Raw genomic sequence first — 23,961 nt, 5'->3', positions numbered from 1 at the left:
TGTGTCTACCCATGCATGCGAAGTCTGGATCCGGCAGAATCTGCTGAAGAAACCTATCGGTTCAACGGAGAGGAAGGCGGTTACAGCAACGCACTGTGGAGTGCAGAGAGCAAGATGAGACACCGAAAGGATATCTTGGTCATCCACTGCATCCGTGCTCATCCTCCAGTCGTCTCGACTTAGTCTTGCCACTGGAAATTGGTGGACCCGGACGAGAGAGTGAGGTCGACGTTGCGCAACTCCTCTTCACTTTAAACAAACTCATCGCGCAAGTCATCAGTCATCCAAAATGACCTTTCATCCTTCATCATTTCATCACCCCCAAGTCCTGTGGCGACAGGCGAGCGACGAAACGACAGGTGTGGGTACACTGGCAGTCGCAGCCGCAGACCTGCACGCAGGCGGCTCAGGTCATAGGGTCGTTCTTCGTCGACAGGAGCAGCGATGGAGCTCGGCAGCCGTCTGAGCGTCTGAGCAGCCCTCTTTAGGAATGCACTGCTCACCTCCCTGGCATGAGGAAGGGGCTAGAAAAGGTGCCCTAAAAATTGCCTGCTCCATATCACCCTGGCCAGCATACCGCGGCTGGCGGGGACCCTACATCAGCGGTCGAAACAAAAAGAAAGAAAAGAAAAAAACAAGGATCGTTCCTCTCACCGTTGGTGCTTGGAACATAAGGACTCTCCTGGACAGAGATAACGTGGACAGACCCCAAAGGAGAACGGCACTAGTTGCATCCGAACTCGCCAGATACAACATTGACATCACAGCCTTGAGTGAGACTCGGCTTGCAGGCGAAGGCGAGCTCTGTGAACGGGGATCTGGTTACACCTTCTTCTGGAGTGGACGAGGAAGCGAAGATCGACGTGAGGCTGGCGTTGGTTTTGCAGTAAAAACAGCACTTGTCAGCAAGCTAGCTGGAATCCCAAAGGGAGTCAACGATAGGCTTATGACCATGAAACTCCCACTGGCATCTGGCCAGAAGTACCTCACCATTGTCAGTGCCTACGCCCCAACCATGACCAACCCGGATGAAGTGAAGGCGAAGTTCTACGAGGACCTTCACTCTGTCATTGCTGCTATCCCAAGCTCATCATTCTTGGGGACTTCAATGCTAGAGTTGGCTCTGACTACATCTCCTGGGATGGAGTAATTGGAAAGCACGGTGTGGGCCACTGCAACCCAAATGGATTGCTTTTGCTTCAGACTTGTGCAGAGCACGAACTGCTGATAACCAACACAGTTTTCTGCCTCCCTACCCGTAACAGGACGTCATGGATGCACCCACGCTCAAAGCATTGGCATCTTATCGATTACGTCATCGTCAGGAAAAAGGATAGGCAAGATGTACGTGTAACAAAGACCATGTGCGGCGCCGAGTGTTGGACAGACCATCGCCTTGTAGTCTCGAAGCTGAATATTCGAATCCAGCCCAAGAGACGCCCCCAAGGCCAGAAGGCTCCAAAACGGCTTAACATCGCTAAGCTGAAAAACATCACCATCAAACAGTCCTTTGTGGAGCTGCTGGAAGATCGTCTGGAATCCGCCTCTCTGGACAACCAGAATGTGGAGTCTGACTGGAGGACCCTGCGTGAGCTGATCTATAGTACAGCTTCAGAGACCCTGGGACCCATGACCAGAAAGCACAAAGACTGGTTTGATGAAAACTGTGATGAAATCAAGCAGCTTCTGGATGAGAAACGCCGTCTGCATCAAGCCTACCTGAGCAACCCAAAGTCCACATCAAAAAAGGATGCGTACGATGCCATCCGCAGGACTGTTCAGCAAAAGTTACGCCAGATGCAGGATAAGTAGCTGAGTGACAAAGCTGATGAGATCCAGGGATATGCTGACAGGCACGATATGAAGAGGTTCTATGATGCCTTAAAAGAAGTCTACGGCCCCACATTCTCAGGATCACCCCCCTCCTCAGTGCAGATGGGAATACCTTGATCACCGAGAAGGAGAAAATTCTTGAACGCTGGGCTGAGCACTTCAACAGTGTCTTAAATCGCCCTTCCTCCATAAATGATGAAGCCATAGACCGTCTCCCACAAGTCCCCATCAACGAAGCACTGGACGATCCGCCAACACTTCTTGAGACCCAGAAAGCAATCCATCTGCTATCCAGTGGCAAAGCACCTGGCTCAGACTCCATACCAGCAGAGGTCTACAAGGATGGAGGCACTGTGCTGACTGAGAAGCTCCATCAGCTGTACTCACTCATGTGGAAAGAAGAGACGATCCCCCAGGATTTCAAAGATGCATCTATCATTCACTTGTACAAGCGAAAGGGGAACCGGCAAGCCTGTGATAACCATCGGGGCATTTCCTTGCTCTCCATCGCAGGCAAGATACTTGCCAGGATCCTACTAAACCGCCTCACAGCACACCTTGACCAAGGTCATTTGCCTGAGAGCCAATGTGGATTCCGGAAAGAGCGCGGAACCACCGACATGGTGTTCGCTGCAAGGCAGCTGCAAGAGAAATGTCAGAAGCAAAATGCTGATCTGTTCTCCACCTATGTTGACCTCACTAAGGCCTTCGACACCGTGAGTAGAGAGGGACTGTGGAAGATCATGGCCAAGTACGGATGCCCTCGGAAATTTATTTCCTTGGTCAGCCAGTTCCATGAAGGCATGCAGGCTCGAGTCCAGGACAATGGCGAAACATCTGCTCCTTTTGCTGTCACAAATGGCGTCAAGCAAGGCTGCGTCCTGGCTCCAACGCTGTTCAGCCTCATGTTCTCTGCAATGCTTACTGATGCCTTCAGAGATGGCAATGTTGGAATCGGCCTAAAGTACCGAACAGATGGCAAGTTGTTTAACCTCAGAAGGCTTCAAGCAAAAACGAAGGTCATGACAGACATCATCAGAGACTTTTTCTTTGCTGATGATTGTGCCCTCAACGCTGGATCTGAAGCTGACATGCAACTCAGCGTCGACAAGTTTGCCACTGCCAGCAGGAACTTCGGCCTTACCATCAGCATGAGGAAAACTGAAGTTCTCCATCAGCCAGCCCCAGGGAAACCCTACGTTGAGCCCAACATCACAGTCAACGGTCAGAGACTCAGTGTGGTGGAGCGGTTCACATACCTTGGCAGCACACTGTCACGAAATGCGACCATCGACGATGAAGTGAACGTCAGGATTGCAAGAGCAAGCGCAACTTTTGGCAGACTCAGTGCAAATGTCTGGAACAGAAGAGGCATTAGTCTTGAGACCAAGCTAAAGGTCTACAGAGCAGTAGTTCTCCCCACACTACTGTACGCCTGCGAAACTTGGACAGTGTACCAACGACATGCCAAGAAGCTGAACCACACAACATGCCTCAGGAAGCTACTGAACATCAAGTGGCAAGACAGGACCCCAGACACAGAGGTGCTTGCAAAAGCCACCCTTCCCAGCATCTTCACCATCCTGATGCAGTCCCAGCTTCGCTGGGCTGGACACGTGGCGCGCATGCCAGACCATCGGCTGCCCAAAAGGCTCTTCTATGGCGAGCTGCAACAAGGGAAGAGATCACACGGAGGTCAGAAGAAGCGCTTCAGAGATACTCTGAAAGTCTCTCTGAAAGCGTTTGATATCAACCCTGACTCCTGGGAGGAATCTACAGTGGACCGTGACAAATGGCGCGCTGCTGTGCACAAAGGCGCCAAGTTGTGCGAGGCCAACAGGACTGCTGCAGCTGTTCAGAAGAGGCAGGCCAGAAAGTCACGGGCAAACAAGCTCCCTGACAATGATATGCCTGTCTTTGTCTGCCCCAACTGTCAGCGAACATTTCGTGCGCAGATCGGACTATTCAGCCATCTGCGCATTCACAGATAGATTCATGAGCATCCTCCCCCCCACCCCACCACCACCCTCCCCCCATCCCCCAGCTGGATGACAACGATGGTCATCATCGATCTCGATGGACACACCACCACCACCAGTGTCCGCCAGTTTTCATGAGTAATCCAGTAATCATTGTTTTTATGTTCTCACCCCCCTTTGTGAGAGGCCAAGGTCCAGAAGTGTATATATCATGTGAGCCTGAGTTTGTAATTCATAATGCAGAATGCTGAAGTGGTCCACATTGCTATTTTGTGTGGTGAATGATATAAATCGTAATTTGTGCGATGGCTGGCGAGCACTGTAGGTTGTGTTTTGACTGACAAACTCTGTCAAGCAAACTGGATACTGCCTTTGCAGCCAGTGAACTGCAATATAATGTCCATCCACTCAACCACTGGTCCATGCAATGTTTCAAGTACCCATGGAGACAGGCACAGCAAGACAGAGAAAAGAGCCTGGGGCCCAAAGATGGATCACCCACCTGTTGAGTTGTTCCGCCACATGGGTCAGAACTGCCTGGAAAGCGTCATGGTCCACTGCTGACACAACACACACAGGGCACAGCTCAGTTCTCTCTTCACACAGTTTTATTTCAGCATTCAGGCATGCACGGCAATGAAAAAGCTCTTAGCTCCCCAGTCACATACATACAGGCATAATCATTGAGGTTGATACAACACAAAGAAGGTAGTAAAGATCGATAAAGGTTACAGCTCCTTCATCAAAGGCAAACAGATTACTGCTCACACACACACACACACACACACACACACACACACACACACACGTTAATCACGATTTATCACAGGCAGAACGACAGTGTATGATCTCACACATATTCCTTCAGGTATAACTACCAAAACAAGTGAGGCAAGGCCTTCAAGACTCACGTGTGATAGACATTTCAAGATATAATGATGATTAGAAAAACATGATAAAAACCTTTTAAAATTATTTTGTTAATATGCGTTCTGTATTTGTTATCACAATTATGTAAAGCTTCACGTTAAAAAAATGCTTAAAAGCAGATCCAACCATGCATGCATTGTGTATTTTATGTAGTTTTGGGCTTAGATGTGATGGCATTTTTTCTATCTGGTGATTTTTTAATGGGCGTGTGTGTGTGTGTGTGTGTGTATGTGTGTGTGTGTGTGCGTGCGTGCATGTGTTTGTGATGGTACAGTGCTCTGGTACGCGTGTGTAAGTGTGTATGCATGTTAGTCTGTCCGAACAGAATTCTATGTTAGAAAATGAGAAATATCTTAATGCTTATGCAATTTTGTTTCTTTTTAGTGCAGTTGATATTTAATGTCAGCGTGCGTGTGTCTGTGTGTGTGTGTGTGTGTGTGTGTCTGTAAGGGAGGGACATCTACATGTGTGTGTGGGTGTGTGTGTGTGTGTGAGAGAGAGAGTGTATGTGTGTGTGTGTGTGTGTGTGTGTGTGTGTGTGTGTGTGTGTGTGTGTGTGTGTGTGTGTGTGTGTTCTATGAAATGCATTTTGTTTTAATCTAAGCATTATTTACTTCATAGCTTTTATAATCTGATTCATCTCTTAAGTGTGCTTTTTCATTCATATGAACAAAATGGATGTTTTCCATTGTCAGATAGCGGTTGATGTGTTTTTAAGGCATGTTTATAGTCTACTGGATGATGTAAGGCGCTTTGAGCAGCATTGGTGCTGGATATCGCGCCATAGAAAAACTATGTATTATTATTATTATTATTATTATTATTATTATTATTATGTTCCGGTCGAGAGTAAGTGGTTTTATACACAGTGCTAACGCGGCTCTACCAATGTCGTTCAAAAATTGAGCATGTTCTTTGAGCGTAATAAATCGACCATAGTAATCGAAGTGATAACGCCATTTAAATCATGTTATTTTGGTATATCTCAGGCATTAAAGAATTTCTTTCCAAGTCCGAGGTAAAGGAGACGTTCCCATCACCTCAAACACACCCCAATATATGGCCGCTTTCTCTACATCTGCAGAGATCCGTGATCGACAAGCTTCAGTAGTTACACTCACTGAGAAACTATCACACCGTCCATTCAATTTCTCTTTTTTGTTCATTCTAGTTAATTCAGTATCCACTTTAAAGCATTCATATGCTGTAAACATGTTGATGATTATTAAAGAAATTCTGTTAAATTGGCGGATAAGGAGACGTTGCCATCGCGCCAGACACACTGCAAAATGTTTTGCCAAGATCTGCACAGACCAGTCCAGACGTGGCTGAAACTCAGTGAAACAGTCAATTCAATTTTTCTTTTATTTCCATTCTAGTTAATTCAGTGTCTACTTAAGAATATTTATATGAAGTAAACATGCCAATAGTGTAGTTAGTGTCACTGTATGTGTTCGTTCCAGAATTTTTATTTCTTTTCTTTTGATTGCAAACAAGAAAAACGAGATCATGGCGTCTTCTTACCAGACACAGCCTAAATTCCGGTACCTGGGAAGGAGTAATATAGTGTTTTCGGTATCCAGAACGTAACTCATCGAAATAAATCGTTTATGATCCGGAAATACGGCTAAATCCAGGAGACGTACAACCAACTATTGGTGAACATTTTTACTGTGAAGATTTTTTTCCAACTAAGTTTAGCCAAATTTAGTATTGGCAGACAAAGTATTTCCAGAGAAAATGGCAATGTTAAGGTTTTACACACACACACACACACACACACACACACACACGCACACACACACACACACACACAACCGAACACCGTGTTATAACATAGACTCACTTTGTTTACGCATGTGAATCAATGAAAATAGGCTAAAACTTTTGGTTCACTCGTCTGAATCATATAGCACACACAACACTGCTGAAAACTCTCTCTCTCTCTCACACACACACACACACACACACACACACACACACACAACATCATCATCAAAACAGGATGTTTTTATCTTACCGTCTTGTGGTGGGGGGTCTCGACTGATGACTTTGTAAGGGTTTCTGCAGGATTCGTAAACACACACACACACACACACACACACACACACGCACGTATGCACGCACACACGCACGCACGCACGTACACACACACACGCACACACACACAATACACACACCATGTTCAATTTGAATATTTGATTAAGCGCGTGGAGTGTTGGTCTCTTTCTGGACCAAAGTAAAAAGTTATTTATAACGCTTCCTCTGTGTCTGTGTGGCCGTATGTCTGATAATACCGGCCACCCATGTTGAGCACAAATGCGCTTGCGCGCGCCCGTGTGTGTGTGTGTGTGTGTATGTGTATGTGTGTGTGTGTGTGTAGCCAGTGTTTGAGTAGGGGAGGATGGAAGAGAGAGGCTATGAGGACGCCTGTGACGTGGTTACCACAGCAGCAATGGCTGTACAATATCGCCGTGTGGACCTGGTGATGGCAGTCGCCATGGAAACATAACCACGTGCGAATGCGAGTACGTATGCAGCCGACTCCTCTCTTCTTCACTCCTTCTCTCGCCCCCTCCCTCACGTAGTAGTAGTAGTAGTTGTTGTTGTTGTTGTAATTTTTAAGTGTTACACACACGCGCGCGCGCGCTTGATATTAACAATAGTGATGTAACTAAAAATATGATGTACATAGTCTATCGATGTCAACAATGCGATGATACCAACAATATGTCAAAAATAACCAGGTGCTGGCTCCACTCTTTCTCTCCCTCTTTTTTTTGTGTGTGGTACCGACAAGTGTTGCAGCCATTGTGGTTAGTGGTGGCGGCGATGGGTCACGTTAGTGTCAGTCGTACTGTCCCGATATTCTGAATCATTTCTTACCGAAATATGCTAAGTACTCTATTACTTCTCTATGAAGGTACACTGTATTGTTGAACCTAATCAACCACTGGCTTCTAATCTCCCAGATGAGTTGGTGGATAATTTCGTGTTGTTTGGAATGGTAAACAAGATGAGATTAATAAATCAACATTTACATATACAGATAGCAGGTAGTTAGGTAGATAGAAGGATGGATGGATGGATGGATAGACAGATAATCATCATCATCATCATCATAAACATCATCAAAAATATATCACAATTCTAACATTCATTTCCAACTCTTTAACACAGCTCATACACAACATAATACATCAAAAATAACTTCATTTTATAAGTACAAATTTTAAAAGCATCCTCCATCCCCACAACACATCACTATACACAAACATGTACTCATTTGTATGCATCATGCTTGGTGGAGTTGAAAATGTGAGTCTTTAAATTCTTTTTAAAAGCTGAAAACACTGGGTTGTGCTGAGGGACAGAGGGACAAAGGTCTCAAGAGAGAATCGAGGAATTGTCAACAGAGTGGTGTCCGCTGAGCGCAGCGACCTAGAAGGATGGTATAGATGGAGAAGATTTGAAAGATACGATGGCATATTGTTGTGAGAGAGACACTGAAACAGAGACATGCTACTTTGTATTGAATTATTGCTTTAACACATATTGTTGTGAGAGAGACACTGAAACAGAGACATGCTACTTTGTATTGAATTATTGCTTTAACAGGAAGCCAGTGAAGTGTTCTAAGCAGTGATATTGCACTCTCATGCCTGGGTTTACGGAGCACGAGTCGGGCTGCATGATTCTGAGAACAGCGGGGAGAACAGCTAGAAAAGAGTTGCAGTGGTCTAATCTAGATAGCATAAAAGAAACTGCAAGTTTGTTAGCAGAAGCAGTGGAAAGGAAAGAGCGAATTTTGCCTCACTTACGAAGCTGACAGAACAGAGTGCGGCACAAGTGTTTGACATGTGCATCCACAGACAGTGTTTCATCTATGTAGTTGCAAAGGTTTCTCAGAGACTGGGAGAAAGGTATGTCACAGCCAGAGATGGATACAGAGGTAGAGGTGATCTGGTTTATCTTTGACTTGGTGCCAATGTCAATTAGCTCAGTTTTATCCACATTCATCTACAGCTTGTTCTCACTCATACACTCGGCCACATCCTGAATGCAATTTTTCAAACTACAGGCAAGAGTTGGAAATTCTGGGGGAACAGTAGAGTTGTGGAGTTGGGAATCATCTGCAAAGAACATGGTATGAGTGACCTGACAGATGAATGACAGTGGTGAGAGACTGTGTGTACATAGTAAATAAGACTGGATCCAAGACTGAATTATGTGGACAAACTGGGCACGGCAAGTTAAGTAAGATCTGAACGTAGGGTATGGGTGACAACTGTTCATGATATTCAGTAGGTGGCGGGGGTGGTGATAATGGTAGTGTTTCGGTCTTCATTTTCCTTTCCCACTGTCCCTCTGGTGCTTCCAAACTGAGCTGCGTCTCACGACAGCTAATGTCACTTATGTGTACACGCACGTACCCGTATAAATGCGTATAAATGTCCTGATTTTTCAACTTGTCAAAGTGTATAGGAACACAATATTTTCCGACAGGAGTGTCATCCGATGAAGAAAACTACGAGCATTTAACATCAGACATGCTTCATTCACCCGATACTGTGATGTGAAAATTGTGGTGTACTGAAGTTAAGTTGCAATGCAAATGACAGAAATGGTTGCTTCCTGAAAAGGGAAATCGACTCTGCTTCAGGGACTGTACATTTCTTGGCCGGGACAACCCTGTTTGACGTTTGTGTTTCTGGAGGGAGAAGGTGGACGCGAGCGCGTGTGTTCATGTGTTTATGTATGCGTTTGTGTGTGTGCATTTGTATGTGTGTGTGTGTGTGTGTGTGTGTGTGTGTGTGTGTGTGTGTGTGTGTGTGTGTGTGTGTGTGTGTGTGTGTGAAAGACAGGCAGAAAGAGGCAGGAGAGACAGAGAGAGGAAGAGGCAGGGAAAGCACGGGGTGGGCGACTCACGAGGGAGAGTTGGCTGGCATGGTGGGAGACATGGATACGTGTGCTCCCTGTTTGTCCTTCAGCGACAACATGGCATGTCTGAAACAGGCAGCCACACGTTCTGCTCACTGCTGCACACACACACACACACACACACACACACACACACACGCACATATCCAAACACACACACACTCTCTCTCTCTCTCGCGGCTAGATCATGCAGCGTATTTTCCCAGTTTCTAGTTTCTAGTCTGTGTGGAGCAAGAACATTTCTTAATCATCGATAATGTGAACAGGAAACCCGTATTCTTATGTTTTAAAACTCGTGTCCATACATCTATGGAGACTCATGAGGGTCCGGTTGGAACTCTTACCATCTGTACTATTGTTCACTTGTCTGCTTTCAGGTCCAGGGACAGATTTGATTGCAGGTCACACCAGCTCCCACGACGTCACAGGAAGAGTTCAAATCTCGTCAAACTCCGCACATTATTTCGCTGCGTCATCTCCCCCCTATCCCCCTCCCCTCCCTCCATTCCCCCCTTCCCCGCCCAACTCACACCTCCCTCTCCAGGCTGTTGACATGAGATGGACACAGAATGTCGTGGACCCCCTTGGTAGTTCGTTGAACTTTTTGGCAGAGAGCATGAAGAGACATCTCAAGGAGTTTCGTCAGACCCAGACAACTCTGATCAAAGAAATGGACTCCGTCAAAGAATGCTGCCAAAGTTTAAGCTGTGAGAACGACCGGCTTAAGGCGTTTGTTGACAGTCTGTCAGAAATGTGACTTTTTGGAGCACGAATGCAACCGACTACAGGATGACCAAAGATACTGTCCTGACACAGCAAACAGTTTGAGGCATGGGGTAGAAAAACTTGAGGCGAGTTCCAAAAACAACAACATCCATTTCTTTAATGTTCACGAGGGATCTAATGAGGACCGTAAGACATGCCGTGACAAGGTAGTGAAACTGCTGAACAACTACTATCCCAGCAAAACGTGGAGAGCTGCTGATATTGAATCTGCCCACCGCATTGGGCCGAAGCGTGAAGATTCCAGCTATCCTCGTGTTCTGTCAGTTCATCTCCACTCCTTGCCTGATAGACTCCTCCTTCTGGAGGACAAGGGAACAAGAGACAAAATGGCGGTCGAGCTGAGCATCCGAATAGTGGCTGACCTGACCACCCGACAGCAGAAGGTGCTACAAGAACAGAAACGGCAGGGAAGAAATGCCTACTTTCGTAATGGGCGTCTACTGTTCAGGAACAGTCACCAACGTGGACAGGCTCTCCGTACTGTTCAAAACGCACCTGCCAGAGACGTACCCAGAAGGGAACACTGTGCTGAACGGACATCCAACAGACCTTCAATTACCCCCCTTCCATTTTTGATATGTCAGAATATCCTATACTCCCAGGACAGCAGTCGTCATCCAGTCATTCAAAGGTGTCCCAGCCGACCGGATCAACCAGTGTCGGCGGAGGTCACAGAGAAGACGTTGACGGCCCAACGACAACCTGGTCTCCAGATCATGGCCCCGGCGACAGCAGCGAGATCATCTCTCCTTCTGGTGAGCAGGATTATGGTGTAGCCACCGTCACCGAGACTCCAGCCAGCAGGCCTACAGTTTTCCCCCCAGACTGTTGACCTGACCACAGTGGACAGCGCGGATCCACCCCTTCCCCATGACGACACCTGTCAAGATACTTTTAGTCCAAAAGGTCATGAACATTCTTCTGTTTCACCTCAGTCTGTGCACACCCCCTCTGGTCATGGTGACCCAGATGATACTTTCTCTTTTGACGCTGAAAGCCAGACTTTCGTTAAACAGAGATTTGTTTCAGAGGAATGTGCCCATGACAATCGAAGTCAGTGTTTAGTTCCGCAGAGTGACGAACAGTACAGTGCGGACATGGTGCATGATACATCTTTCAAATAGGACACAGTCACTCAGTCAACCTCAGTCCTTGCTATCGAAAATGAACTAACTCAGACACCATCCACTGGCCCACAAACACGCAGCAAAGCAAAATGCAGACAGACACAACTTACGGAAGCATTTAAAAGCACCCCTAGGAAAGCAGATGGTATGGTTAGTACTGATACCTGGGGATTCGGCCGTGTCCATGTCTTTGAAAACAGTGCTAAAACATCACCAAGTTTTTTTTTCAATAACAATTTTGAAGGGCTTACTTGTGTAAATGACCCATGTGTTTGATCTTGCTTACACAATTTTAGTTTCGTCTTTCTTTCCGAAACATTCTCTAGAAATTTTCCAAGTTTTCTTTTCCCAGATTATAATAATAATAATAATATTTTATTTTTATATAGCGCTATAATACAAGCATATGCAAGCTCTAAGCGCTTTACAATCCAGTACCTGAAATGAAACAAGAAAGCATATCAAAAGTAGTAGAAACATAAAACAGAATCATTAATATTAAAATGAAATAAAAAAAACACACACACACACACAAAAAACAATGCATAAAACTCACAAAGTAGCATACTATCAATACTACAACTGTTACACTCCGACATTCACACTAACACCATCGCACAGACACACACATGATTAAACGGCTGAGATGACAGCAATTTTCACTTAAAATACATACATGTAAAAAGGAACATAATTGTAATCTGCGTGCCACAGATTTTGTAAAAATTGTAAAATAAAATTTTGGATAGAAAAGGTAAAAGGGGTAAAAATCGGGTCATTCTCCCTTTCGAACCACACCACCACCATTCATCTACCCACTCATAATGTCTTTGTTTCGCCTGCAGCCAGACTGACTAATGCTGTCAGAGCAAGATAGTCTGGGGTTGTAGCTATGCTTGTAAGAAAACAATTCAAGACTGTGACTTATATAATTCACACAGAATATGATAATTGTATTGTGCAAAAAATATCTGAAGAAATTACAGGTTTGACGATAGACTTTTACTTGCAATGTACTTGCCTCCATTTCAAAGCATGTACTACAAAGAAACTGATATATACAGTGGAATATCCTTGCCTGAGCAGTATTTGCTTGACGTCTCTGAAGTTGCTGGTGATCTTCTTGTCATTGTATGTGGTGACTTAAATGCAAGGACTGGTGGAAAAAACGGTAGAGATCTCCAGTATTTTGACAATGACCTTGACATAGCCAGTGTAGACAGTATTCATGCACGCGTCTCAAAAGATGTTAGTATTAACGATTTTGGTCAATATTTACTGAATGTTTGTGACCAGTTTAATGTAGTTATAATGAATGGTCTGTTGACTGCTGATGGATTAGGAGAATTTATTTAAATAGCTCATATTGGAGCAAGTGTTATCGATTATTTTATTATGTCTTGAAGTATCATAGACCGTACCCTTAGTATTCATGTTTCTTCCAGGATAGAATCCAAACATGCCTGTAGAGATGAAAATCAATTTAACTAAACAAACATTAACCATTGCGAGACCAAAAAGGCAAACAGTACAAAAGTATGTTTCGAACATTGACAAAGCAAGCAAATTTTCATCTGAGTTTTACTCAGACAAAGTTTCAGAACTGATGAGAAGCGTATTTAATCTAATTGAAATTCATATTCATGGTGCTTTAGTTAAGTTTAATGAAGCCATGCACAAAGCTGGTTCTTCCATGCTTAATCAGGTCACAGTAGGCGAACGAAATACTAATTTGTGGTTTGATGGTGAATGTTTTGCAAAACAACGTGCTTTTCGACAAACCCTAAGGAAGTGCAGAACATCAAATCAGACAGTAGAACAGGCAGATGAGAAAAGAGTAGCATACACAGAACAAAGACAAGAATGTAAGAAATTTCTGAAGGAGAAATATAACAAACACAAAGATCATGCTCTTGACACACATTTATCTAGTTTCCAAGATCCTAACACATTCTGGAGAACTGTTAGATGATTAACAAAAAAAGGAGTACATACAAAGTATGATAACCCCTGATATATGGTATGATCACTTCAAAAATATGTTTTCTTCGGAAGTAAACGATCAAGATACACCTGACGAAAAACGAGCCTGATCCACAAATTAATGATCATCACTCAATGACACATGAAATTCTTGACTGTGACATTACAGAAGATGAAGTGCGAAATGCCCTAAAAGCTCTGAAGAATAATAAGGCACCTGGACCTGACGGTTTGATAAATGAATTCTACAAGTATTTTAATTCCCTTGTGACATTTCTTACAAAATATTTCAACAAACTTTTTAAGACAGGAACTTTTCCAGACAAGTGGACAGAATCTGTAATACAAACAAGAAAGGTGATATTAATTGCCCCGACAATTATAGAGGAATTTTCCCGTTAAATGTGTGCAGTAAGGTCTTGAATAAACATCTCACTATATGGGCTGAAGAAAATACAATTATAAATGAAGCTCAAGCAGGGTTTCGCAAAAATATAGTACTACTGATCACATATTTACTCTGCTAGGTCTGGTACAAAAGCAACTACCTTAACTACTGTAAGTTTTATGTTGTGTTTATTGATTAAAAAAACCCTTCGATTTAGCAGATAGAAACCACCTTTAGAGGTCCTGGTGTAACATGGAAAATGTATAAAGCAATTAAAAGTATATACAATGTTGTTAAAGCAACAGTAAGAGTTTGCAATGACCAAAGGGAAATATGTAGTCCAATTTTATTCTCCTTTTTGATAAATGAGCTAGCTAATGACATTCAAACATTCGGTAGATATGGCATCAGATTTTCTCCTGACATTTTGGAAATCCTTATATTGTTATTTGCAGATGATGTTATCCTCTTATCCTGCACTGTAACTGGCCTTCGGCAACAACTGATTATCCTGAGGGACACTGCTAAAAACCTTGGTCTCTATGTAAATTTTGACAAATCTAATATAGTTATATTCAGAAATGGTGGTTATGTTTCATCAAAAGAGAAATGGTTTTATGATGGCCAAAGGCTAGAGATTGTTAACTGCTATAAATATCTTGGTATTGTATTTTCAACAGGTCTCACTTTCCCAATGCATTAGAAGACATGGCTGCTAGAGCTAAAAATGGAGTTCTTTCCATTTTAAAATTGCTGTGGATAATTGGTGACCAATCTCCATAAATATTCTTCAAGTTATTTGATAGCCAAATAAAGCATATGCTCACATATGCTTCTGAGGTCTGGGGCCTGATGACTGATCAAAGTGTTATTGAAAAAGTCCATTTATTTGCTTTAAAGAGATGACTAAATTTAAGCGTTAGAACTCCAAATGCTCTAATCTATGCAGAGACAGGAAGGTATCCACTCTATATAACAACATGCACTAAATGTATAAAATTTTGGCTAAAGTTAGTGACTATGCCTTCACACGGTCTACCATTCACAACATACAAAATGCTTTACAACTTACGCTCTAAAAATAAAAACTAGGTTTCTAATGTGTGTTTCATATTATACTGTTATGGATTTGGACATGTTTGGGAAAACCAAGGGGTGGGCTTTAGTAAGGGATTTTTGTTTCTGTTCAAACGAGATTAAAAGATTGTTTTCTTCAGGACTGGAATAATGATGATTCAGGAGAACGGTTTTCTTTTTAAACTTCATTTAAATCAGTTCCTGACATTCCCCAAGCTGTATTTGAAATAAGTATTATTGCTGTTAGAAAAGCATTAATATGCTTCAAGTTAGGTGTTTCTCCCTTAAAAACTCATATATATCGCTTCATTGCCCGATCACCTTAGAGTATGTTTTGTCCATTTTGTAAAAATGCTCCAGAATCTGAAATCCACTTTTTACTTTTCTGTTCAAACTATCGTGACATCAGGGAAAAGTATTTACTCCGCAAATTTTTCTCCTGACCATCAGCATTTTATATGACACTTTTGATGGCCAGTGACAAACACTGTAAAGTGGTTGCATGGTATATTTTGGAGGCTTTAAGAAAGAAAAAGTGTATAACAGTTAACTTAACAAATTATTACAAATTAAAACGTGCTTAAACTTAAATACCTCCTTAACCGCATAATTATCAATTGCACTGCTGTGAATGTGTATGTCTGTACTATTGTTTGTACGTGTACTGATATGTATTCAATGTGTTGTTTACTTAATTTTGGTGTTTGTTTTTGCTGCACTTTTTTTTTTTCTTTTTTTTTTTTTTTACTTGTCCTCATCCCTATGACATGGGCATATGGCCTAGTGCATTAAATCATCAGAGTTCTGAGTTCTCTCTCGCGGCGACAATTTTGCGGATCTCTGTTAAACGTTGATTTGTTGCTGGTGACAAATCAGCGGTTAACTGGGATACGCCAAAATTGGCGCCGGCAACAATTCAGCGGAGGCGACAGTTCAGCGTTTAACAGCAAGCAAGCTTAACGGGAGGCCGATCGTGAGGGAGAAAGCGAACAAAGCTTGCCTTTCGTGGTTCTCATTTGGCCAATTTTTGTTATTTCTATATTGGACAGTGAAGTGTTTTGTCCCCATTAAAATCGGGTGTATTTCAAGAAATTTCGTGAACAAATGGCGATAATTCTAGTCATGTGCTATAAATAAGTAGATATGCTAACCCAATAATTTTATTGTAAGGATTTATATTTTGCAGCTCGTCTGCTTGGGTCTGCGTAGACCATACAAATACTTCAACATAGATATTAGAATTAATTCATTTCCTGATGAGTTTGCTTCGGAAGATGCTTTCTGGTCGTGTCTGTTCGTTTCTGTTTTTATTTAAATATAAACAGGATCGTCCCGAAACACATAAAACAGACGAAAGACAAACAGATTACACTTCACAATTTACGGAAATTTCTGAAAACTGTGCAATTCATTTTGTCACGTTCATTCTGAAAGGTCTCAAGAAGAACTTCGGTTAAAATAATGTTGTTGATATCCCTTTTATTTATAGAAAAGGAGGCTAAGTTATGTATAACAAGTATAACTTTATAATTATTATCATTAGTAGTAGTAGTAGTATCAGTAGAATCATTTAAGTATTATACAATATATATATATATATATATATATATATATATATATTATTCATTATTATCATCATCATTAGCAGTTCTAGTATCACAACCACACCATTACAATAAAAGGTTTAACAAAATATGGTTGCTGACGGGATTTCAGTTTGTTGCTTCACCAAGAGGACTAACACCCTGACCAACATTCAAAGCTCTGGGACCTATTGTCCCCGAGCATGAGAGAACAGGCCATTCCTTATGTCATGATGAGCGGCACTGTGCCCCCGGGTGCAAATTACAGTGGGGTGGACCCCATACCCTCACACAGCTAATCAGACCATCGCGTGACACTGACACATCCTGTGCACATTTGGTGCACATTCATCGGGTTCCTGAACAGACACAAAGGACAGCAGCTCCTGGAGGTGGAAGGGAAGAGCTACACGCTACTAGTAGCCTGTCGCCATGACATCGGCCACAGTCCAGTGGACAGCATGGAGGGCTGCATTGCAGAGAGTCAAGGACAGGAGTGAGGGGGAAGTGGAGTGGGGAGAGGGTGGAAGGATGCCAGCTGCCGCCTCAAAAGGAAACGAAGTAGCTGGGTGAGTAGCTGGGTGCTTCGCGGAGATCCCAACGAAACTGTCATTGAACGACATCGGTAATCGTTACATTCAATATTTTTAGTGAGTGTTCGTCGGTAAATAAAAAGATAGTGGGTGTTCGTTGGTAATTTTGGTAGGAGATCTGGCAAATACAGAGTCAGGAGGCGTTGAGGGTCACGTGACCAAAGTTCTATTTCTTGCTGAAAGTACTTTTTCTGGGAGTCCAATTGAATGCATCACAAAAATGAATTGACTGATTAAAAAACTCTTAACTATTTTCTTGTGAATGCTGAGGTCTCTAGCATACCAAGATTTTATTATATTTTGCATTTTCTCAGTTTTTGATGTCCAGTTGTCTTCTATATTTTGAGCTCTAATACCGTTATTTTTTTTTTTAAAGAAAATTCCAAGTATCTTGATCTTGTCTCTGATGTTGAATGGTAGATTTTCTGCATGATTGTCTTTTCCCATTTTCACTGCTTTAGTTTTTGACTGGTTTAAAGAGAGACCTGAAATTTTTGAAAATTCTTTAATGCTTGAAGAGGCACACATCATATCTTACTTATCCTGAAGGAACAGTGTTGTGTCATCAGCTTTATTAAAAAAAAAAAAAAAAATCAGTTTGTTTCTTGTTGTCTGGTAATCTGATTCTTCTTACATTACTACTATTTCTTATCTTAATCACCAGTAGTTCAACGGATCGTATGAAGGCTACAGATGAAAAGGGACAGCCTTGCCTAATGCCCAAGGTTACGGGGAATACTTGAGAAATCCACCCTCCGTGTTTTATGCTGCTGAATGTGTTGTTACTGAGAGTCGCTATCCATTTTCTCATCTGTTCGCCAAAACTGAATATTTTGAAGAAGTTGAATATGAGACGACGTGAAACTGAATCGAATGCTTTTGTATAATCTAAAGCTAACAGATATCTAGCCTTGTCTGTACGATTTAAATATTCCATGACATCGTCAATCGTTCTTATTACTGTTGAAATACTTCTCCCTTTAATATATCCAACTTGGTCTTGATTTATTACTTTCGAAACTACCTTGCTCAGTCTTCCTGCTGATATTTTTGCTAACATTCTGTAATCAATGTTTGTGAGTGTGATTGGTCTCCCGTTGCTAAGCTGATCGCGGGCAAGTTCTTTACCTTTATGCAAAAGAATAATTATACCTTGTCTTTGTGTGTACGACATTTCTCCCTTTTCAAATGAGTCATTGAAAGCGAGTGTAAGTTGATTCTTAATTTTGTCCCAGAATACTTTCATGAATCCGATGGTTAAACCATCACTACCTGGAGAAGAGCCATTTTCACTGATTTTAAAACAGTGCCTGCTTCGTCTACTGACACCAGACCTTCACACAAAGCTACTTCTTCCTCATCTAATGCGGTAAAATGTAAATCTTTCATAAAATCTTGTACCGTTTCTTGTGTATCGTGTGTGTCTGTGGTCTGACTGTATAACTCTGAGAAGTATTTAACTTGTTCTTCCATTACTTTTGTTTGGTCCGTTAATATTTCTCCATCATGTGTTTCTAACCTTCGCGCGAACCTTATCCAAACTGAGAAAATATTTTTGTGTTTTTTTTCCTCTTCTATCCATTTGTCACAAGCTCTAACTTATACACCTGTTCCTTTCTCAGAGGATATTTCTACTTGCTGTTTTGCTTGAAACATGTCTCGTTGTACCTGAATGTTATCTGGATTGTCTATCAACTGTTTAACTTCTTCAGACGACATTGTAGATCCACTATTAGGTTTTTCGTTCTATATGCTTTGAACTTCCCGTATTCTATGCAAAACTCTCTTATTTTGATTTTACACGATTCCCATTTTTCTGATGGATAAGACAACATGTGTGTGTTGTTTTCCCCCAGTGACTCATTTAACAAACCGTTCATGCGTGTTAAGAAATAAGTGTCTTTTGAGAAAGAATTATTAAAACGCCAATATCCTGGACCTCAGGTAAACTGTGAATTATTTATTTAGTTCAGTCAAAACGGCTTTTTGGTCGGTGTATGGAACAGTGATAATTCGAAGGTGGAACACGAGGTCAACAATTCTTGATTTGCAAAACTGTAGTCTAATCGCCGTGCAGTGAATGGATGCTGTTTACACCACGTGTATTCCTATTTTGTGTCATGGACATTTCTCCACGTGTCATTTAAACAGACGCTCTTTACTGGACTTCAACTAATTTTAAATTTTTTTTATTTATTTATTTATTTATGTGGGTGACCAGCTGTGATGTCGAGATCACTGGCCAATGTGTGGTAACAATCAACAACCAGCAGCTTAGTGTCTGTGTTTTGACTCAAGGTATGTAGTTTCCCACATCTACTCCTGTCAGTCTCAGCTATCATCCTAGCACCTGCACATGATTCGTGCACCCCAGGCTTCGGATGAGACCTGGTGCCAGTCTCATACAAACCAGTTACTACCGGTCTCTCATGTGCCCTCCCTCGTGGCACAGGTGCCAGGAATTCCTCGATCAGGTGGTATGGGCAGCAGCACCCATTCACCTTGGCAAGGATATCCACTGGTCTGTCGTCTTAGCCATCATTTCCTCTTTTGGCTTCTGATCTGCCCCTTCTTGAAACCATTGGACAAGTCTCTTTTGTTCTCACTGTGATAACCTTAGTGCTTTTCCTTGGGGAAAATCTTACCCACCTTGTGTGGGGAAATCCCATTCCCCGCCACTGACTGACCTTTCCTTTTTCTTGATTTTTGTCCCTTTCTTTTTCCTACCCAAAGCCCTATTCTCAACTAAAATCCCATCTCTCTGATCGACTAACTCTTAATTAACCCCTGCATGGACCGAACACTCTTCTACATGCAAGTTTGTCTCCCATTATATTGTCTTCCCTGGTCTGTTGCTGTCGTTGGTCCCCCTTCAGCTCTCGCCACAACCTCAGGGCTTCATCCCTGGCCTGGATGAGGGTGGTGTGTGGCTCCCTCTTACTACCCGGCGCAGCCCCCTTTTCAGCAGTGGGTCCCGGAGGCAGTCGATGAACTAGTCCCTCAGCATCTCAGCGGTAAGGGCCCCAGTCATCTTCATCTGGATGGTTCTCTCCATGCTGTGCAGAGCATGAGAGTAGTCCATGATGGACTCCTGCTGCACCCTGCTGAAAAATGGGGACAGCAGTGTGGTGACACGCCGTCCATCACCGAACACCCCTAGCAGAATTATGGTCACCTTCTCTTAGGTGTTGGTCTCCTTCAGGTCCCACAGCTGAATTTCTCACCTAGTGGCCCTGCAAATGGCTCTAAATAAAGAAAGCAGCCATCTCATCTCCCATGGGGTATGCAGCCAGGACTCTCTTTGCCTCCACGATGAAGTCCTCAGCTGACGTCTCGCCTGACTCACCAGTAACAACTGGGAGTGTGGGTGCCACACACTACCCCATGAGAACCTTCTGTTCCATGGTAGTTGAGGTTGTCATCTCTGGGCTTTGTTACAGGGTTGTTATCGGGTTGTGTTACCATGCTGTGTGCTGCTTAAAATCTAGAAAACGCTTGACGTGCTTGCCCTGTCGGCAACGCCCAGTTGTAAAAAAGGGTGGTGAGAGAGAGAGAGGAACAGAGAAAGGGATACTGGATCAATTGATGTTGATGCACTCACTCACTCTCTCTTTCTCTCCATGTGAGCAGGGCCATGTTGAGTGGGGTTTTTTTTATAGAGTGTTTACGTTTACTTTACAATACAGCACACACACTAAGCAGTTCACCCTACCTGGCAAAAGCAACACACAGCCCTACATAAAGCAGTTCACCCTACACATAAGCAGTGCCTACATAAAGCAGCATCTATATGCAGCACACAGCCTATCAGGGAGTTCCTTGCATCTTAAATCAGTCAATCAGCCTGTTTCAGTTTTCATTCCTTCTGGGAGACAGCTAATAATTAGCTGTGCTGACTGGTTTTATTCATTCCCACAACATAGTGTGCATACTAATTGCAAGTGACTTTAAATGAATAACTGACAGATTCACTGATTCATCCTGATCAGTCCAATTCAACAGTTTGATCTGATTCGCTCATTTCAAAACCTGCTTGTGTTTACACACTGTGACGACAAGTGACAACAACAACAGGTTATCTTCATATTCAAGATACACAAAGTCACCCTTGGCAGCTAGTGGGGCGCATTCAAGAAATCGTGCCTGCGGTTAAATGTGTACCTGCGGGTAATCTGCCTGAGGCAAAGCAAACTGCCCGAGGGTTAGCAATATCCGGTATTCAAGAACACAAATACCTACAAACCCAAAGGCAACTTACCCTTACTATCTGCCAAGGGTGACAGCCCACGAAGGAGAGGTAAATATGACGAATACTTTTGTTGTGGTGGTTATTTTATGGGAAAACGCGTTTTGTGGAGAGACCGTGTCTTGAATACGGCCTCTAACAGTTTCATTTTATCCTTTGTTCACTTGGCAGTCAAACTTGACGTATTTAGACTGGCATACGTCATTATTAGATGGTCGTGGACTTCTGGAGAGATCCACCGAAGCCGCGTCCACTTGTCATCAAGGGAGAAGTGGTCGACGTTGTCTCCCAGTATAAGTATCTGGGTGCTATCCTGGATGACAAGTTGGACTGGACTGAGCAGGCCACTGCCTTGCTGAAGCGGGGGAACCAGCGCCTCTTCTACATGAAGAAGCTGAAGGCATTCCACGTGTGTCCTAAGCTCCTGGAGCTCTTTTACAGGACCACAGTGGAATCCATCCTGACCTTCAACAGCCTGTGCATCTTTGGTGCGATGAAGGAGCATGACAAGGCCAGGCTGGCGAAGATCCCAAAGACAGCCAGCAGGTTGATCGGTGCCCCAGTTGCTGACCTCCAGACGCTGTTCGAGACCAAGGCTGTAAGGCGCTTGTGGGCGATCCGTGATGACGAGTCGCATCCGCTCTCTGAGGAGCTGGGGCGTCAGGCCTCGGCAAGGTCAGGCAGAATGCTGAGTGTGAGGACCAGGACCAACAGGTTCTACAACTCATTCATACCAACCGCAATAAGACTCAGCAATCATTCATAGGAGGCTCTGTTTAAGTGGCTGAACAAGTGATGGGGACTGACCACCTTCTATCCACTGACTGACTGTGGGGGTGGGGGTTGGGGTTGGGGTTGTGAACATGTGCATGAGTGTGTGGGTGTGTATCTGTGTGTGTGTGTGCCTTTACTTTTTATCTGTTTATTTTAACTTACTTATCTTTCATTTATAGTGTGTGTGTGTGTGTGTCAGTGAAGTGTATGACTGTGTGGGTGAGTATATGTGTGTGTGCTTTTACTTCTTATCTATTTATTTGTACTTACTTATCCATTCATTTATGTATTTATGATATATTTTAAAAACCTTGAAAACTGTGGTGAAATTGTGACTGGTGTGTGTGTGTGTGTGTGTGTGTGTGTGTGTGTGTGTGAACATGGGTGTGGGTGTGCTTTTACTTTTCTTTTTTTTTAAACTTACTTGTCCATTCATTTATGTATTTATGATATATTTTAAAAGCCTTGAAAACTGTGGTGAAATTGTGACTGGTGTGTTTGTGTGTGTGTGTGTGTGTGTGTGTGTGTGTGTGTGTGTGTGTGTGTGTGTGTGTGAACATGGGTGTGGGTGTGTATGTGCTTTTACTTCTTATAAAAATTATTTATTTATTTTAACTTACTTTATTAATTTATGTAATTATGATATGTTTACAACCTTGAAAATTGTGGCGAATTTATGACTGGTGTGTGTGTGTGTGTGTGTGTGCGTGTGTGTGTGTGTGTGTGTGTGTGTGTGTGTGTGTGTGTGTGTGTGAGTGAATAGAATAGAATAGAATAGAACAGAACAGAATAAATTTTATTGTCATGAAACCGTAAGGTTTATAAGACACAAGTGCAATGGTAAATAAATGAATGAATGAAAAACACACAATTAATCAATCAGTTAATGCAGTAAATTGCAGCAGCATTCATACACAAATTTTTCCTAATCTTGTTTGTATATATTCATCATCTGGTAGCATCACCTGACTGGGAATAGTTCCTGTGTTATTCGAATTTTGAATATCTTTTAAAAATTATTGCCTTGAGTTTTTTTTTTTTATTAAATACAATGACCAAGAAGATGGATTTCGTCTTCCAGGATGTTACACTTGTTGCACAATCGGTCATCTTGTGGAATATTTAAATATCTACCTTTCTCAATCTTTAGGTCATGCGCGCTTATTCTGAGTTTCGTTAAAGCTTGTCTGTGTTTTGTATCTGATATATTTAAAAGATAGGTTTCAGTTTTGTACTCTGCTACAATTGTATTGTAAAATTTTAGCTTCAATGTTTTTTCTCTTTTCTCTTTCCAGTATTTGATATATTCATTTTCTATTTAAAAAAAAAAAATTTATATACGACGTATTTCAGTCTATGTACGCTGAATGTGAATTGGTTTTTCCAAATGTGATCAAGGCCTATAATTTCGAGTATCTTTCTAACAAATATCAACCATGGGGAAGTTGTGTTTTCTTGTTAGTACATGGACTTATATATTTCGTTGATGAGGGAAGTTTCTGGTAACTGAATAATGTGAATCCAATAATTTATGTAATAATTTGACACATTATCTTTAAACTTATTGGGAATCTGTCCAGTTCACCTAACACAGGAAGCACCATAGCTTTTTTGTGTACTCCAAGTATTTGCTTACAGAATTTAATGTGCAATTTTTCATATGGAAACTTATTCGATAAGCAGTCGTCAAAAAGATGTGCTAAATCGAAAGAATCATCCGG

At 42.5% G+C, this 23,961-nt stretch overlaps 1 protein-coding gene across 1 annotated transcript in view; it reads right to left on the bottom strand.

Annotated features, from left to right (window-relative positions):
- LOC143291503 (high affinity cGMP-specific 3',5'-cyclic phosphodiesterase 9A-like) overlaps positions 1-23,961 on the bottom strand; it is a 171,524-nt gene that overhangs the window by 61,400 nt on the left and 86,163 nt on the right. Inside the window, exons 4-6 of the mRNA XM_076601391.1 lie at positions 9,672-9,749; positions 6,763-6,806; positions 4,315-4,372 (exon numbers count right to left, since the gene is read on the bottom strand). Coding sequence (XP_076457506.1) covers positions 4,315-4,372; positions 6,763-6,806; positions 9,672-9,749 — 180 coding nt within the window. The remainder of the gene's footprint in view (positions 1-4,314; positions 4,373-6,762; positions 6,807-9,671; positions 9,750-23,961) is intronic.

Source organism: Babylonia areolata, chromosome 17, assembly GCF_041734735.1.
Source record: "Babylonia areolata isolate BAREFJ2019XMU chromosome 17, ASM4173473v1, whole genome shotgun sequence".
Classification (NCBI taxonomy): domain Eukaryota; kingdom Metazoa; phylum Mollusca; class Gastropoda; order Neogastropoda; family Buccinidae; genus Babylonia; species Babylonia areolata.
This window is presented reverse-complemented; position numbering and strand designations above follow the sequence as displayed.